Source organism: Pelophylax lessonae (genome assembly GCF_965119305.1).
Source record: "Pelophylax lessonae genome assembly, chromosome: 12".
Taxonomy (NCBI): domain Eukaryota; kingdom Metazoa; phylum Chordata; class Amphibia; order Anura; family Ranidae; genus Pelophylax; species Pelophylax lessonae.
In genome coordinates, this window is record NC_138779.1 from 159,788,880 (window position 1) to 159,808,231 (window position 19,352).

Here is a 19,352-nt window from a genome sequence, read left to right on the forward strand (position 1 = left end):
TTATTACATCCAGAACAAGTAACGAACTGCTGATACTGAGATCCAGGAATGTGGGCTGTAGAGACGGAGAGTTTTTTTTTTTTTTTTTTCAACTAGTTTTTATTTCAGAAAGCAATGACAAAAACTCAAACAGGGTTCGTACGGTCATGAAAATCCTGTAAAAGTCATGGGATTTTGACATGACACTTTCCAGGCCTGGAAAAGTTATGGAAAATGAGTAAACCCCACTAAGTTTTGGAAAAGTCATGGAATTTTGTGCAACTATTTAATTTAGAAAATGTCTCCGGGCCCCCTGTATTCTGTGGGAGTGGGGGACAGTAAGTGGACTATTTTCTCTGTTTTGGGTTTAGGCCGATTAATCAGCCGCAGCACGCTGCACAGCTGAACCCTGGTCACTGGCCTCTTCAATATGAATAGACCGTGACAAGCTGGGAACTCTGCGGCGGATTGATCCTCCTAAACCTGAAACCAAGAAATAGTGCACTTACTGTCCCGCTCCCAGGGGCGTACCAGCGGGGAGGGGGGGGGGGGGCGCGCACTGGGGGGTGTCAGCCTGGCCACCCGGATCGCCGCACTGGGGGGGTGTCAGGCCAGTGTCCGCCGGGCCGCCCGCATCGCCGCACTGGGGGGGGGGGTGTCAGGCCGGTGTCCCCCGGGCCACCAGCATCTCCGTGTGAAGAAGGCAGCGGCAGGAAGAAGGTCAGTGAGCGTGCCTGAGGAGTCTTGTTTTGTGTGCTGGATAGGATGGGGATGGGATGGGGCAGCTGCATATAGATGAATTGAACTTTCCATATTCCTCATGCTGTCGCTGAATGCTTGTTACTCCTCTAAGCGGCTGCAGGAGGAATATGAAAAGTTCAATTCATCTATATGCAGCTGCCCCATCCCTCCTATACAACTTCCTTTGCTGGCCCCCTCGGTGCTCTTTAGCCCTCCCCTCAGTGCTAATAACCCCCCCCAGTGCTCTTTAGCCCCCCCCAGTCTTCTTTGGTCCCTGCAGTGCTTTTCATCTCCCCCCCCCCCCATGCTCTCTGGCTCCCCCAGTGCTCTCCACCCCCCTGTGCTCTCCATCCCCATGGTTTTCCCTGCTTCCCCCTGCGCCTTCCAACCCCCCTGCAATGCTTTCCAAACCCCCCCTTAATTCTCTCCAGTCCCCCCTCCGTGCCATTCAGCTCCTCCGGTGCTCTCTGCTTTCCCTGTGCTCTCCAGCCCCCCTACTGCTCTTCTATCATGTCCGCAGTCTCTGACCATCTCCTGTATCATGTCCACAGTCTCTGACCATCTCTTGTATCATGTCCGCAGTCTTTGACCATCTCTTGTATCATGTCTGCAGTCTGACCATCTCTTGTATCATGTCTGCAGTCTGACCATCTCCTGTATCATGTCTGCAGTCTCTGACCATCTCCTGTATCATGTCTGCAGTCTCTGACCATCTCCTGTATCATGTCTGCAGTCTCTGACCATCTCCTGTATCATGTCTGCAGTCTCTGACCATCTCCTGTATCATGTCTGCAGTCTCTGACCATCTCCTGTATCATGTCCGCACTCTCTGACCATCTCTTCTACCATGTCCGCACTCTCTGACCATCTCTTCTACCATGTCCGCACTCTCTGACCATCTCTTCTACCATGTCCGCACTCTCTGACCATCTCTTCTACCATGTCTGCAGCCTTTGACCATCTCCTGTACCATGTCTGCAGCCTTTGACCATCTCCTGTACCATGTCTGCAGCCCCTGACCACCTCCTGTATCATGTCCACAGCCCCACACTTTTTTTCCCAGGACTTGACCCCTTGAGTCCACCTGCACCTCCATCATGACTCTGGCTTGGGCCTAAAGAGTAAGAGCCGCATTTTGTGCATCTGGCTGTGCCATCCATACCAGTCCGGGTGCACCTCTATCATGACTGCCTGAACTGAAGCTTTATCCCCAAGCAGGAGCGGCCATTAATCTTCTTTCTCCAGTTACAGTATATTGGTCAAATTACAAGTTCACTTTATGGGGGTTAACACAGTTTCAGCTAAAGTTCGTGTGTTCACAGGGTAGCAATGCCAGGGAAATGTACCTTTTAAAATGTATGGCTTCATGATGAAAAGTATGAGAGGTGGCTGGAAAAAGATCAGGACCTGGGACGTGCTAAATGTACAGTGTGTGTCGTAAAACGTTTGACATTTCGAACATGGGAGAGGAAGCGCTGTCTAGCCACGCTAAAGGTGCAAAGCACCAGTCTGCAGCTGCGTGCTCGACAGCTTCGAATCTGATCACTGGCTTTTTCACCCGTGCGCCTGAAGTGACACCGGCTCCCAGCTGCGGCAGCGGTGCTTCCATCTCATCCACTGTAAAACAAGGGACCATTTTGAGTCACGCTGTATCCAGAAACTAAACCCTAACTGCAGAGGTACTGTACACAACAAAGCTTGTCATTTATTTTAGTAAAAATATGCTGGGTGTGACATGGATTTTCTTCTTATATAACATGTATACATAGACATTTCATGAAACTTTAGGTCATGAATATTTACGTGAAGTCATGAAAAAGTCATGGAATTTCATTGGTAAAAATGTGTATGAACCCTGCTCAAAGGAGATTACACCTAAACCATTATTTTATGTGGGGGCCTTGCTTTCTGCAGGCCCCAAGCGGGCGTCAATTACGTTACTTGCGTGTTCGGCCCCCTTGAACTTTGCGACCTTTTGCCACATTTCAGGCTTCAAACATAAAGATATAAAACTGTAATTTTTTGTGAAGAATCAACAAGTGGGACACAATCATGAAGTGGAACGAAATATATTGGATATTTCAAACTTTGTAACAATTAAAAAAAATGAAAAATTGGGCGTGCAAAATTATTCAGCTCCTTTACTTTCAGTGCAGCAAACTCTCTCCAGAAGTTCAGTGAGGATCTCTGAATGATCCAATGTTGACCTAAATGACTAATGATGATAAATAGAATCCACCTGTGTGTAATCAAGTCTCCGTATAAATGCACCTGCACTGAGATAGTCTCAGAGGTCCGTTTAAAGCTCAGAGAGCATCATGAAGAAGAAGAAGGAACACACCAGGCAGGTCCGAGATACTGTTGTGGAGAAGTTTAAAGCCGCATTTGAATACAAAAAGATTTCCCAAGCTTTAAACATCCCAAGGAGCACTGTGCAAGCGATAATATTGAAATGGAAGGAGTATCAGGCCACTGCAAATCTACGAAGACCTGGCTGTCCCTCTAAACTTTCAGCTCCTACAAGGAGAAGACTGATCAGAGATGCAGCCAAGAGGCCTATGATCACTCTGGATGAACTGCAGAGATCTACAGCTGAGGTGGGAGACTCTGTCCATAGGACAACAATCAGTCTTATACTGCACAAATCTGGCCTTTATGGAAGAGTGGCAAGAAGAAAGCCATTTCTTAAAGATATCCATAAAAAGTGTTGTTTAAAGTTTGCCACAAGCCACCTGGGAGACACACCAAACATGTGGAAGAAGGTGCTCTGGTCAGATGAAACCAAAATCGAACTTTTTGGCAACAATGCAAAATGTTATGTTTGACGTAAAAGCAACACAGCTCATCACCCTGAACACACAATCCCCACTGTCAAACATGGTGGTGGCAGCATCATGGTTTGGGCCTGCTTTTCTTCAGCAGGGACAGGGAAGATGGTTAAAATTGATGGGAAGATGATGGAGCCAAATACAGGACCAAATTCTGGAAGAAAACCTGATGGAGTCTGCAAAAGACCTGAGACTGGGAGGGAGATTTGTCTTCCAACAAGACATTGATCCAAAACATAAAGCAAAATTTACAATGGAATGGTTCACAAATAAACATATCCAGGTGTTAGAATTGCCAAGTCAAAGTCCAGACCTGAATCCAATCGAGAATCTGTGGAAAGAACTGAAAACTGCTGTCCACAAATGCTCTCCACCCAACCTCACTGAGCTCGAGCTGTTTTGCAAGGAGGAATGGGCAAAAATTTCAGTCTCTCGATGTGCAAAACTGATAGAGACATACCCCAAGCGACTTACAGCTGTAATCACAGCAAAAGGTGGTGCTACAAAGTATTAACTTAAGGGTGCTGAATAATTTTGCACGCCCAAATTTTCAGTTTTTTATTTGTTAAAGTTTGAAATATCCAATAAATTTCGTTCCACTTCAGGATTGTGTCCCACTTGTTGATTCTTCACAAAAAATTTTTAGTTTTATATCTTTGTTTGAAGCCTTAAATGTGGCAAAAGGTTGCAAAGTTCAAGGGGGGCTGAATACTTTCGCAAGGCACTGTATTCGGGTTAAAAGAGTTCCCTTGACCATGAGTAAAAGCTTCAAAACAGCAATATTAATATATTGATAAATAGCCTTGAAGCCTAAATTAATTTGCAACAATTTTATCTCTAGTACATACAAAAACGGAAAATATTCATAGTTTAACTGAACACACATAGAGCATGAGATTCAAAATATGATATGCACCGCAAGACAGATAACTAATAATACATACATTTATACATTTAAGTGCTAGGAGGTGTCCTGATATTTACCAGTGGTTTTAGATGATATGGGGTCCCCTTTCAGGTCCATGGCTCCTACCTCTTCTCTGCTCAACTTGGTATAATATACACCTCTATCCCATAGACTTGTATAGGACTATTCTGATTGGTACAGCTATTCTGCCCTGTTCCTCCCTCTGGGCGTATCTCATTCAGGATTGGACAACTTCCTCCTCTCCTAGCTTAGCATAATTCAGCCCCTTGCTAACCCCTCCCCTCAGTGTTGGGGAGAATTTAATTTATACTTGTTGATTTGCTCTGGAATTGAAATTTTAGATATGCAAGGTCATATCCGGGGCAATTGTCCAACCCTCAACAAATGGTCCATCTTCATTGCATATCTTAATGAGGGTGCCTTTTGATATGGAGGCCGAATTTAAGGAAGGACATGACATGGCCTATTAACACTATTGCCTTGGCCCCAGGATGTCTGGCTAACAGGAACTTAATTAAAAGGTGGGACTATTTTGCATATCAGTATGTTTTCCAGTTGTAAATAGCAGGTCACCTCCTTGGTAGCAAAAAGCTCGCACTTAAACAGACTTATCCTTTTATGTGTTTAAGTGTAAATAGCAGGCGCCTCCCCCTGGTAGCTCAGGCATGCATTCCAAACGTATTTGTTAAATTGATTACTACTGCTGGTCAGACTGGATTACACAACTTACAAATCTACAATCATATATCAAATATGTGTTTGAAATCAAAACTTCGTACATTTATATTTAAATCCATCTATTTACAATTACTAATGGAGATTTATACATAACTCCTCATCAGGCAACACACGAATGGAGATTACACATAAACTCCTCATAAGGCAACAGCAGATTGTGATTGTCTATTGTTGTGACTTAGACGATGATCAGATCACATTTTATGACTAATTTGTGCAGAAATCCATATCATTCCAAAGGGCTCACATACATTTTCTTGCAGCTGTATAGTATTTCAGGTCAGGCTCCTCCTGTCAAAGTTAGGGCTCATTCTGCAAGATCTTTAGCCATATCTTGGGCTGGAAGAGCTTGAGCATCATGGGAAGAAATATCCATTCATCAAGCCAAATGCTTGCCAGCCAGAACCTCTCCTTTGGAAGGAAAGTGCTGCAGGCTGTGGTCCCTCCCCAAGGTATTGGACTTTGCTTATCAAGTAGCTGTCCTGGAAGATAAATCAGGAAAATCCCAGCTAGTCTTACCAGTAATTCCATGAATCTTCCAGGGCAGTGTCTGGATTCCCACCCTTTTTCTTTGTACCGGTTGTCTTCGCTTGATGGGGGAGATTTTTTTACTGTTTAAGCCAATATGGACTTTTTTGGCTTGGTTTTCTTTTCTTTGCCTTGTGCAGGTTGATGGAGGTTTCTAGGTCTTTAAAACAACTGAGTTTTAGGGAAGATAATCTGGGCCTGTTACTGGTAAGGCTTACAGGGGTTTCTCACGTTCTGACTCTCAGCTAACGCTAGCATAAAATTGAGTTCAGGATTGCAAATTGTACATTTTATCTTGTACTCTTTCACACAACTAATAAGGCTTGCCTCAGAATTTTCAGATAGAAGCTTTGTGATGGTATCTGTTTATTGTTAGTAGTAAGATATTCAGCAAACACTAATGTTACATGGGGTCTAAAAGTTACAACAATGTAAAATTGAATTTGTAATTTATCTGCTTGGCTTTGTTTTGATTACAGAAATCGGGGCATTCTTGAAAAATGCATGGCACAAAGAACCTGTCTTAACTGTTTCTGCAGGCATAGGTATTGTAGGTAAGGTTTTTTCTATGTTGTAAGAATCACTGGGTTAAAGGGTAACTCCACTTTAATGGGAAAAATATTAAGGCTGCAACTAACGATTATTTTCATAATCGATTAGTTGGCCGATTATTGTTTCGATTAATCGTATAAAAACCTCAAAAAAAAAAAAGTTGGTGTATAATTTAGTTATTCTTGAATATCTATATGCAGAGGTAAATATAAATATCCAGCTATATAGTTGAATATTAAATCTACTCTTAGACAGATATATGAATTATTAGAGGTTTAGATGTGGTACATATTAGACTCCGAGATCAATATTTTTAAAAGGCCTAAAACACTTTTTTTTTGCAAATTTTCAGACCGGATTGGTATAAAATATTCATGATAGACTCCCTTATTAATAGGCAGGTAGCTTGATACCAGCTCCCTGCGCCTGCTGTCACTTATGCTGGCCATACACAAACTACATTTTTTTTAAGAAGATTTTTAAAAACATTCATCCGATTTTTTCTAATCATTAGTGGGGTCTATTCGGTGTTCGTTGTTAACCACAGTGAGAGGAAAATTTGAAGGAGCAGAATGGAAAACTTCTCGTTCAAACAAATCTTCAAATAGTGTATGTGGTTTTTGCTCAGAAGATATATTCATTTTAAAATGTAATGTTAAAAGCAAGTGGAATTTTCAAACAACACTTGTCTATTCAATGAATATAGAAATAATTTTTGTGCAAATATAGATGCAAAAATTTTTGTCCAAAAATCCAATACATGTATGGGCATCAGAAGACTAGTAGCAGCAGCATGCTTTTTTTTTTTTTTTTTTTTATCGCCTGTCATGATGGGGTTAAAAAAATAAATAGCCCTTTATAGTAAAAAAAAAAACAGCAGATAATCGCTACTGTAATAGAATTATAATTTCTACTGTGAAACAGTGAAAGTATTATATGTTGTATCATGATGTGTATGTATATAAAAAAAATATGCCCAGAAGTCGGATATACAGAATGTTTTAACTGGGAATCAAACATGAAGCTATATAAAGAGTGGAGGGGGGAAAATTAACATTTTATATTAAAGTAGTACTAAAAGCTGAGACTTTTTTTTCATGGATTTAATAATTTTAAATACAATGCACAATACTAGTAAACTTTTACTCTAAATGTAATTGTAATGCCTTATATCACCTCTAGTCTATCAGCCTCCACCTTCTCTGGGTTCAGATGCTGATCTTCCCTGCACAGAGCCCTTAAAGTGATTGTAAACGTTGGATTTCTTTTTTTTTTTTAACAATCTTGTCATACTTATCCTCTCTGTGTAATGATTTTGCACAGAGCAGCACTGATTATCCTCTTCTGCCCCCCCCCCTCCCCCCCTGCCAAGGCACTTTTGGCCCATCCTGCCTTCAAAGTGCCCCTATAGGAAGCAGCAAAGTATAGTACTGTACAGAGTGTCCCTATAGCAAGATAATAAAAAAAAAACTCTGCCTTTGGAATCACTTAGTTCCTTCTCTTGCTCAGGACTACATTTCCCATGAGGCATTGCTCCTCACACATTCACAAGTTCTCTGCCATCTACATACATGTACTGTATGGATGGTGTACTGAGCCGTATGTGCTTTACACTGTATTTTCTGATATGTAAACAAATAATGCATTCTGTATGCAGGACAACTAATCGGCTGACCGATTAATCGATTACGAAAATAGTTGACAACTATTTTCATGGTCGATTAGTTGTCGATTAATCGATTAGTTGTTTCAGCCCTAAAAAATATAGCAAACTAAAAAAAAAAAAACTAGCATATACATATGCAACACAAGTCATATTGTAATTGAATGTTATTAAAAGTGACTTTTCCTTTTCAATCTGCAGCACTGTAATTTTTTTAAAAATTCAATGTAATATGGCAACCGAGAGGCAGTCTGTATACTGATGGTGTACAGAATGCCCTCAGGAATGTAATTTCTTGCTTGCGTGATTGGTTTACTCCTTTTCCCTGAAGTCTGTATTAAGATATGAAGTCTTATTTTCTTGACACCAACATGTAATATAGCTCCGCCCCTATATCAACCCACAGGAACTGTTTGAATCTATAAAAGGAAAGCTAGAGCAACCTCCCCCATTCTCTTTTTTTTTTGTCCTCAAAATTTACACCCACAAGACTGATTTTGCGATAAGTTCATACCTGCCGACTGAGTCATAGTCTGTTTGGGTGCAGCCTCTCCCAGACACAGTCCCACATCTTAGGTTGCTAAATGCACCAACAAGTTTGGGAGCCCCTTCTGGTGGTCTTTTGGGGGCTGAGGAGTTCTCTAACTCAGCCTTTTTCAGCCAGGGTGCCTTCAGGTTGCTTCAGGGGTGCCTTGGCACAAAGCCTAAAAATTGTCCAAAAATTGTATACAAGCCAGCAAAGGAATCAAGACTGCCTTTAAGTTACACAAGGCCAGAGGTTTTCATTGTGCACCATTACAACTTTCTAGCTGCTGGCATCCTAACAACCTGCAATATCATTGGTTGAGAAGGGGCAAGTTGAGCCCCTGCACAGAATCTTTGTTTGTTCCTCTCCATCAGCACTGGGGTTACACTACCTGAGCGAGAGAGAGAAACCAAGGGAGAACATTGAAATACCAGTTAGTACTAGTGTGCAAAGGTGTGTTTGCTTTGGAAGAATAAATCACCTCTAACCAGGGCACAGACAGCAATAAAAACTGATAGGTATTCTAATTCCTCTCCACTCTATTCAAAACTCAAAAAAAAAAGTGTTGCCGTTAGCTTTACTTTAACATGCGTTGCAGTAACACACTTTACAGCACTGCACCCTACTGCCAGGGTATGAATGCTACCATTATGCATTTTGTCAGGAGTGTTATTCTTCCCAGGGAAGATTCCATTGGCTGTGTCCTCAATCAATTTAATTGATGGTTACCTGAAAGATACACATCGAGAGGCAGGGGGCACTTGTAAGCCAGTGATCACAGGACCTTGTGGCAAGTGTAATACAGTTGGGACCCAGAATCTTGAGGTCACCATTACCCATGAATTGTTGAAAGAGCAGATTATTCGTGCTCTTGATGAGCTTAACTGCTGAGCAGATTTTGTGGATAAAGTAGCATTTGTTGTTATCAATGTTCCTCCTTAGGCAGTGCTGCAATCAGTTAGCATGAAGAAGGCTGTAAAGCCCAGTCCTTGGTCAACAAACCCGTCTTCAGGCATTTTTGGTTGTACGTGCCTGTATGATAACAAGTTTTTCCCTCTGATCAGCAGTTGTGAGTATTCCAAGAGACTCATCGCTGCTCAACCCTGGATGAGTTTGCTGTGCAGGTGGATGATGCTTACAGTCGATTGCTGTATAATAGTGTGGCCAAGTTCACCTTTTTTTTTCCCCCCAGATTCCCTTTGTACCACTATAGCATTAATGTACTTATTTTGCAAAAATAAAACCACTTTCCATTAATTCTACACCTGCTTACCTAGCTCTCCTCCTAGCTGTTTAAACATACTGCTTGATTAGTTCTGCCTTATGTCCTGGTCAGACTTTAGGTCATGACACAGGAAGGAGTTAACCAGCTGATCTCATTAGCACACACCCTGCATCAACTAGGCTCAGCTGGTCAACTCCTTCCTTTGTCATGACTTAAAGCAGGGTTTCTCAACCTTTTTTCAGTCAAGGCACCCTTTTAAAAGTAGGGATGGGGGCGGGGCCAAGAGCTCCCGTGTTCATCCGTCCAGTGATCCTGTTTCCGGTCTCCTTATCCTGCCATCCGGTCACCACTGACGCCCTGCCACCCCGTGAGCACCCAGAGCTCACTTTTTTTCAACTCCCGGGGGATGCAGCGCTGCAAGACGCGGGAAGACTCAGGCATGCCTGGGACCCAAGATGGCGCCGCGGCGGGCCTGCCACAGCGGCCTGCTGGAGGGACGGACAAGCCAGCCTCCTCCAGCAAGCCCAGCAAACCACCCAAACCCGCTCAGGAGTCCCAGCACGACATGCGCTTCTTCACACAAGTCCCCAGCTCCAACAGGGAAAGAGGTGGGTGCAGGCGCGGAGCACAGCCCCGGTGTAGCGGGGGCCTCCACGCTGGGAGGGAGTGAGACTGTGGACATTAACCATGACTCTGAGGCCTTGGGAGAGATGGAGGGGGACCCTGGGGATATTGATCAGCCTACCCTGGCAGACATTTTAAGGGCTAACCACAAGTGCAATGCCTCTGTTGATCACTTAAAGGAACAGTTTGGCAGCCTGACTGAAGCGGTATCTCTGATCCAACAGGTCCTCCAAAAGGTCAGAAAACGCACCACCGTGGCAGAGGGCAGGATTAGAGATCTGGAGAATCAGTTGCCCCCCCTGGCCAGGGAATCTCATGACACTGCACGGCTGACCAGGGCCCTGGAAGTGTGGGCTGAGGATATGGAGAATCGCCTCAGGCGAAATGTCAGAATTGTGGGTCTCCCTGAAAAGGTGGAGGGTAAAGACCCCACGGACTTTGTTGGGACTTGGCTGAAAGACACTTTTGGCAAGGATGCCTTTTCCCCTCTCTATGCTGTTGAGCGGGCCCACAGGGTCCCCCCTCGTCCCCTGCAGCCGGACTGCCCTCCATGCACCATGCTGGCACGCTTGCTTAATTATAAAGTCAAAGAGACTATACTGCGGCTGGCCAGGGAACGCTGTGATATCCAATTTAATGGAGTGCTGGTCTCTTTCTACCCTGACTTCTCGGATGAAGTCCAGAAGAGCAGAGCGAAGTTTTCTGCAGTCAAACAATGCCTCCGGCAATTGCAGGCTTCCTATGCTATGTTGTATCCGGCAAAACTTCGGATCACTGTGGGGGAACAGAGACACTTTTTTTTTTTTGAGAACCGTGCTGATGCCTCCTCCTGGATAGACCACAATGACCACATTCGACGTCCTCGCCCGCCTCCATTGGAGGGAGATGATTGAGGCTGGTTTTCCTCCTGACGGCTGCTGGGGAGCTGAAGTGGTGCGACACTGACCCTCTTGCTGATAATGCTGCAGAGACCTGTTGGGAATTTCCAATCATTCTGGATGACTTGAAGCTCAAAGGATCTGACCATACCGCGGAACTTTGGTTCACCTAACTGTTACAGTTTACCCCCTTAACTGTTACTACTCCTCTACCTCTACTCTGCAAATGATGCGACCAGTTGTCTCAGTGGTGGGGTGAGGTCTGCTTTGGAGAGTTCTCCAGACCTGTTTGCCTTGGTGCCGGGTGGGATGGGCCCTGTGAGTGATGGCCTGCGTTGCAGCCCGGGTTTCATTCCCTCCGGCGCCCCTGTGTTCCTGTGTGTACTGTTCCATCTACTGGCCCTGTTGGCCACTTTGTGTGTGAGTCCAGACGTGGTTCGCCCTAGCTACTTTACCTGCATCGGAGAATACTGTTTACTGCCTTCTACACGCCCTAGTGTATCCGTACCCTGGCCTGCAGTGTCCCCTGTCTACTTATCCCTTTTTGCATTGATCTAATTCTGGCCACCATTACGGCGGTACCGATCATCTCATGGAATGTGTGGGGATTGCATGACCCGCTTAAAAGGACAATGGTGTCTTCAGCCTTGTGCAGACACTTACCTGCCATCTGTTTTCTGCAAGAAACTAATCTTACTGCTGACTCACGGTCCTGTCTGCACTTTGCCTGGGTGGGGTGAGAGTACCATTCTACTCATACCTCTTACTCTAGGGGGGTGAGCGTGTTGATCCACCGGTCCCTGGACATCCAGGAACATCACTGCCTGATTGATAGGGAGGGAAGGTTTGTCTTCTTATATTGCAAACTGTATACTTTGCACTTTGTGTTGTCCTTCATCTATGTGCCACCACCGTTCCACAGTGGGGTCCTCCGGGAGCTGGTGGCATACTTTATGAAGCACCCTGAGGCTCCTGTTTATATTATTGGTGATTTTAACTGTATATGTGACAAGACTCTGGATAGACACTCTGCTGCGGCGGGGGCATAGGTCGCACGACCCTGGCGAAACTTGCCGAGGAGTTGGGGTGGATAGACCGATGGCGGCTAAGACACCCAGATGAAAGGGTATTTTCATGCTTATCTAAGACTCGTATGTCTTTATCCTGCATAGACCTGTGCCTCTACTCAACGGCCAAGCTCAGATATATCTCGGATATTCGGTATGACCTGAGGGGTGTTTCGGACCACTCCCCCCCCGGTATTTTACTTGGAGGTGCGGCCCAGTGCCACCTTGTGGAAAGCTCCCTGGGAATTGAATGCCTTTTGGCTGAACCTGTTTCCCTCACTTGATAACATAACTAAGTTGCTGGAGTTCTTGGAGGTGCATGCCGGGGGCGGGGAACATGGTTCCAAGTGGGAAGGTATACATGCAGGGTCTGTTTATTGCTGAGGTCCAAACTATTAAGAGGAAAATGGCCGCTTAGGGGGTGCAGGCAGAGGAGTTGGTTGGCTGCTTGGAGGCTCGCTTTATCGGGGACACTTACCGATAAGGCTGGCTGGCAGTGCAGGAGGCCCTCCTGCACATCAATACCTCAGGGGCTGAGAGGAAACTAATTTTCTCAGGTCGCCTTTCAGGACAGCACCTGGAGAGAACGCAGCTCCACCACTTTACAGGAAACACTTCAAGATAAAAACTCCTCCTCTTCCACCATGCCTCAGTTGTTGTGTTTCCTCCGCCATGTATGGAAGCACTTTTAGGAGCTTGGTGGGGCTGCGCTCTCTCAAGGGGGGGAGGTAAGGTAATGCCCAGGTGTTGTGTGTTGGTGACCATCCCAGCTCCCCTCCCTGGATTAACAAAGGGGGTACGCTCCGGAGCCACTAACCTCGCTCACTCAAGGGAGCAGAGATCCGTCGGTGGGTCCAGCATGAGTGTCAGGGGCCGCGGTTGGGCTGCTCGGCGGAGAAAGTAGTTTTTTTTAATTGACCGCATTTCGGCCCTGATCCCGGAAGACGCAACGGCGTCAGTTCCGGTAGGCGGGACTGCCGATGGAGGCGTGACGGCGTTGAGCTCCGGCCGTCAGAACGCAGGGGTCAGTTGGCAGGTCAGAGGCCGGTGCTTTCCACTTCCGGTCCACAACGGGGGACGCAGAGAAGCGGCATTTAGATATATGGAGAGAATCTGTCAGCACGCTGCACCTTTTCAGCAAAGGACTGCAGCATTGGTGGAAGCAGGCACCGTCAGCACCGGCCAGGCTCAGGTAGGAGAGGTACAATGGTGCCTCTTATTTCCTTACTAGTGAGCTTTTTTGGTATCTTTGATCCTCCTTGGGAGTCCTGCCCTGCAGTACTGAATATATTTATCTCAGTCAAGCAGGATGTGTGTTTCTGGAATCCTTTTTCTTCACAGTGGGTCTCTTGTTTCCTTTATCAAATCACAGTGGTGGTCTTTTGTTAAAGGTATTTTTTTTTTTTTGGGGATTCATGGTGGCTCCTCTTTTATAGGTTTAGCCACCGTGAAAACCAGAACCCCAACGCCAGGAAGGAAGTGTCCTTCATGTAAAAACCCACTTAACCACTTGCCGACTGCCTAACGCCGATCTACGTCGGCAGTCAGCCCCTCACAGGCAAAGTGACGTAAGGCTACGTCACTAGCTTGTGAGGGTCTAGGGAGCGAGTGCGCGCCCCCGCGTGGTCACGGAGCCCCCCCCGCGCGTGTGACCGGCGGACCCGATGTCCGCCGGTCACTCGGCGATCGGCGGGGGAGAGGGAGAATGTCAGGCAGCCTGTGTAAACAAGCTGCCTGTCATTCTCCTTGCTGTTAGGATACTGATCACTCGGATTTAGTATGTAGATCCGTTGATCAGTGTCCATACAGCTCAAGCCCCAGCCAATCACAGTAGAAAGCACGCCCCTAGGGATACACACAGCCCCTCCCTCCCAAATAAAGTTAACCCCTTCACTACCAGTGTATTTTTACAGTAACAGTGCATATATATAGCACTGATTACTGTAGAAATGTCACTGGTAACCCCAAAAGTGTCAAAAATGTCAGTCAAGGGTCCGATCTGTCCGCCCCAATGTCGCAGTACCGCAAAAAAAAAACGCAGATCGCCGCCATTACACGTTAAAAAAAAAAACAACAAAAATGACAGAAATCTTTCCCTTTGTTAGTAAACGCGATAACTTTTGCGCAAACCAATCAAAATACGCTTTTTGCGATTTTTTTTTTTTTTTTTTTTACCAAACATAGGTAGCATAAAACAAATTGGCCGAAAAAGTAAAAAAATTTTGATTTTTAAATTTTTTTTTGGGGGAATTTCATATAAAAAAATGTGAAAAATATTGCTATTTTTGCAAAATTGACGCTCTTTTTTTGTTTATAGCGCGTGATCAAAAAATCGCACAGGTGATCAAATACCACCAAAAGAAAGCTCTGTTTGTGGGAAAAAAAGGACGCCAAATTCGTTTAGGTACAGTGTCGCACGACCGCGCAATTGTCCGTTAAAATCTGGCAGTGCCGAATCGCAAAATACCCCCTGGTCGGAATGGGGGTAAAATCTTCCGGGGCTTAAGTGGTTAAGAGATTCTTGGTGAAACCCCTCTGCAGTCTGCAGTGTTAATCTCTTTGGGTGTGGTCGATGCTCATAGGCATGAGTTCAAGGCCTAACCATGATGACACCCTGTGTGCTCACAGCTGTGTGTCATTATAAAGAGACTGTTCAGCTGAGTAGTGAATTTATCCATTTATGGCACCCTATCCTCAGATTCCCAAACAATTGGTGAAACATCCTCTCAGCCATCCACTTCTGAATCGCTGTATTAAGTGATTCAGAGGATGAAAGAGCGAATGCGCTCTTGTCTCTCAGGAATTCAGAGGGTGACACAGTGCTGTAGTGGTTAGCACTTTCACCTAGCAGCAAAGGGTCATTGGTTCAAATCTGAACCAAGACACTACCTGCCTGGAGTTTGCAGGTTCTCCCCATGCCTGTCTGGGTTTCCTCCGGGTGCTCCGGTTTCCTGCCACACTCCAAAGACATGCTGGTCTGAATCCTCTGGATATAAATTGTTATTTAAAGATCTGGGAGCGATTTATTCCACGTTTGAAATGACTATCCATGATGGAAAAAGTCTTTCCGGGCCATAAGGTCCTTACAAAGGCCTTGGAAAATGAATGGAAGGACCCAGAGGGGTCTTTCTTTTTCTCTAAAATCTCTAAAAAAGAGGTTTCCTTTGAAGGGGATCAGACACATTTGGGGAATAAAAAAGCCCAGAGGCGTTTTTTTCCCAGGTGTCTTGTCGCAAGAAGGTGGCATTGGAGGATATGGGGATATTAAAGACGCCATGGATAAAAGGGCAGATTCTCTCCTTAAAAAGGCTTGGGATCCTGTTACATCCAGCCTAAAGCCGGCCATGGCCTCCACGGTCGTAGCCAGAAATCTAGAGTGGCGGCTCGACCAGTTCAAGGGACATGTGGAGGCTGGTGCAGCAAGGAAAGATCTCCTGGAGTCTTTCCTGCTGATCCTAAAAGCAGTAAAATACATGGCTGAGGCTTCTGCTGAAACGATCATAATGTCTGCCAGGCGGTTGCCCTTGTCAACTCTACTCGAAGGGCAGTTGGTTGAAAAATTGGTCGGGAAATTCAGCTTCTAAGGCCAAACTTTGTGGTTTGCCCTTTTCAGGTGACTTGCTTTTGGGCCTGAATTGGAAACAATTCTTGACAGAACGGCAGATAAAAAGAAAGCCTTTCCGTCCAAAAAGAAATCGATCCCAAGCAAGGGATTTCGTCCTGTCCCGCGATCCAGCAAAAAGCATGAACAAGACCTGAGACCCAGATGGGCCTCACAGAAAGGCAAGGGAAAAAGTGGAATTCTCTTTAGACCTCCTGACAAGCAGGCCCAAAGCAAAGTGACAGCTGCCTTCCAGTGGGGAAAACTTTTAGGGTTCCTCCCACGGTGGGAAGAAGTATCCGCAAGCCTCTTTGTAAAGAATATGGTGGCTCAGGGGTACAAGCTGGAGTTCTCGGAGACTCCTCCAAGCAGATTTTTTTGTTACTCTCAGGGGATCCGGAATGTCTTGTCAGCATGACCGACACCAGACTCAAGAGTTGTTTCTTCAACTTGTGTGGTGAAGCTCCCTCAATCATGTCTCTGTTACAAGAGCTGATTCAACAGGAAGTACTCATTCAAGTTCCCAAGGAGTAACAAGGCCGTGGGTTTTTTTCACATTTTTTTTCTGGTAAAGAAACCCTCCGGCAAGTATCGGATGATCCTAAATCTGAAGATTCGGAACGGATCTATCCGGTACAAACATTTCAGGATGGATACCATCTACTCAGTAGCCAAGCTGCTGTCCCCAAACTGCTTTATGGCATCTTTGGATCCAAGGGATGCTTATTTGCTCATCCCAATAAATCAGGACTGTCTGACAGTCAATCTGGGGGTATCGGTCTGGCACCTGCAGTTCAGAGCCCTCCCCTTCGGTCTTTCATCCTCTCCCAGGGTGTTCACCATGGTGATGGCAGATGCCCTGAATCCTTTAAAGGCTGAAGGGTATTTCCATTGTTCTATATCTGGACGATCTGCTAATATTGGCAGAAATCAAAACCAGACGTTGGTACACCTTCAGGAGAAGGTCAGCTATGGAAGACCCAGAAGGCTGTTGCCCAGATGCAGACCAGTCGTCAAGGCGTCAAGGTACAGTCAGGTCAGCTATGGCAGCTCTGGGATTGCTCACGGCTATTATCCCTGCTGTAGAGTGGACAAGGCTAAGTGCCCGTCTCCTCCAAAGAGACATTTTGCAGATATGGTCACATCGGGACCCTCGGGAGAAATTTGTCAAAATTTCCACCAAAGCAAAAAGGTCTCTGTGGTGGTGGAGGAATTCCAGAAATCTGGAAAAGGGTCTACAGGGGTCCTTCCATCCGAACAAACGTCTGACCACGGGTGCCTGGGGCTGGGGAACCCACTGGATGGTCGGACAATGCAAGGGACATGGTCCAAAACAGAGGCCAGGAGGTCATCCAACTGGCGGAAGTTGAAAGCCATCTTCCTAGGTCTAGTGTCCTTTCAACAGGCAGTCAAGGGCCATCATGTCCAAGTTCCCTCGGACAAAATGACAGCGGTAGCCTATGTGTCAAAACAAGGAGGCACAAGAGGCAGACAGCTTTCAGATCTTGCAATCCAGTTGCTCTCCTGGGCGGAGAAAAATCTGGCCTCCTTGTCAGCTATTCACCTAAAGGGATCACAAAACCTTCTGGCAGATTTACTGAGCAGAAGAAAAGTACTGGAATCAGAATGGAGTCTGAACCAGAAAGTATTTTTGGAGTTAATGGAAGCCTGGGGACTTCCCCAGATAGATCTGTTCGCTTGGCAACAGAACACCATGATCCAAAAATTATTTTCCCTCCACAGGGAAGATCAGGCCTGGGGCTTGGATGCTCTAGCTCATCCAGGGGACTTCCCTTTGTCTAATGCATTTCCCCCATTTCAACTAATCCCATTAGTTCTCAAGAAATTCAGGGAGGAAAAGACCAATTTAATCCTGATCACACCTTTTTGGCCAAAAAGGCCTTGGTTTGCTCTCCTGATGAATCTGGCCTTGCGACCTCCTTGGAGGCTTCCATCCAGGAGAGATCTACTAACACAGGGGAACCTGTTTTATTCAGTTAGACCATTTGCAGCTGACAGTGTGGTTTCTGAGAAAGACCTCTTAAGAGCCAGAGGCTTGTCAGACAAGGTCATCTCTCTACCCTTCTCTCCAGTAGGAAGAAGGTGACCAGGGACATTTTATATGAAAGTCTGGAAAGTTTAACTCCTGGTGTTCCAGCAAAAATTTTGAGATTAAAAGTTTAATTTCAGTGCTGGAGTTTCTCCATGAAGGAATGGAGAGAGGACTGGCAGCCAGCACTTTAAAAACACAAGTGGCGGCTCTTTCAGTTTTTTTCGAAAAAACATTGTCTCAAGAGACTTTTATTATTAGATTTTTCAAGGCACTAGCCCGAAATAGGCCAGTAGCACTTAAAAGTTTCCCGAAGTGGGATCTGTCCATTGTTTTACAAGGTTTAACTAAGTTTCCTTTCAATCCCTTTAAAAGAGGCTTCACTGAAGAATTTGGTTTTGAAGACTATCTTCTTGATAGCTATAACCTCGGCCAGAAGAATTAGTGAAATTCAGGTCCTCTCAGTGTCCGACCCCTTTCTGACAGTTTTTTCAGATTGAGTTGTGCTGCGTACAGACCCAGCATTTCTTCCAAAGATGGCTTCATCTTTTCATAGGTCACAAAAAAAAAAAAATTGTGTTACCAACTTTCTCCTAAACTACTAAAAATATTCGTGAGGAATCCTTTCACATATTGGATGTGAGGAGATGTTTGCTTCAGTTCCTCCTTGGAACTAAAGAATTTAGAAAATCTAATGCATTATTTATTGTCTTCTCGGGTTCTCGCAAAGGAGAAAAAGCATCTAAGAGCACTCTAGGCAGATGGCTCAGATGGGCTATCGAACAAGCTTATGTAGCTCAAGGTGTAGAACCTCCAGAAGGCATTCTAGCACATTCCACAAGGTATGTGGCAACGTCATGGGCTGAAAGGACCGGTGCTTCGCCTGAACAGATCTGCAAGGCAGCTACCTGGTCCAGTTTCTCAACCTTCCTAAGACACTACAGGTTGGACTTGTTGTCAGCTCAGGATCAAGCCTTTGACAGAAAGGTTCTGCAGGCAGTGGTCCCACCCTAAGTGTAAGTTACTCGCTTATCCTCTCCAGGTGCTGTCCTGAAAGGCGGCCTGAGAAAACCTTAGTTACTTACCGGTGACGGTATTTCTAAGAGCCTTTCAGGACAGCAGCAGCTACCCTCCCTGTTTTTTGTTTATAATATATTGTAAATGTTTAACCTGCGGTAGTTGTTGTTTATGTTCTGTTTTCCAGCATGTCGGAGGTTACTCTAAATGACTGAGGCATGGTGGAAGAGGAGGAGTTTTTATCTTGAAGTGTTTCCTGTAAAGTGGGTGGAGCTGCGCTCTCTCCAGGTGCTGTCCTGAAAGGCTCTTAGAAATACCGTCACCGGTAAGTAACTAAGGTTTTTAGTCGCTTAGCATTCTATGAGGAGGGGGAGAGTACTGGGCGTCTCCTAGCCAAAATAGCTCAT

The 19,352-nt window shown here is 45.4% G+C and overlaps 1 protein-coding gene across 2 annotated transcripts in view; it reads left to right on the forward strand.

Annotated features, from left to right (window-relative positions):
• NDUFA3 (NADH:ubiquinone oxidoreductase subunit A3) overlaps positions 1-19,352 on the forward strand; it is a 191,985-nt gene that overhangs the window by 33,929 nt on the left and 138,704 nt on the right. The window contains exon 2 of one of the 2 annotated variants that reach the window (XM_082274382.1): positions 6,222-6,296. In XM_082274382.1, coding sequence (XP_082130508.1) covers positions 6,222-6,296 — 75 coding nt within the window. The remainder of the gene's footprint in view (positions 1-6,221; positions 6,297-19,352) is intronic. The other variant, XM_082274381.1, reaches the window with a different exon arrangement.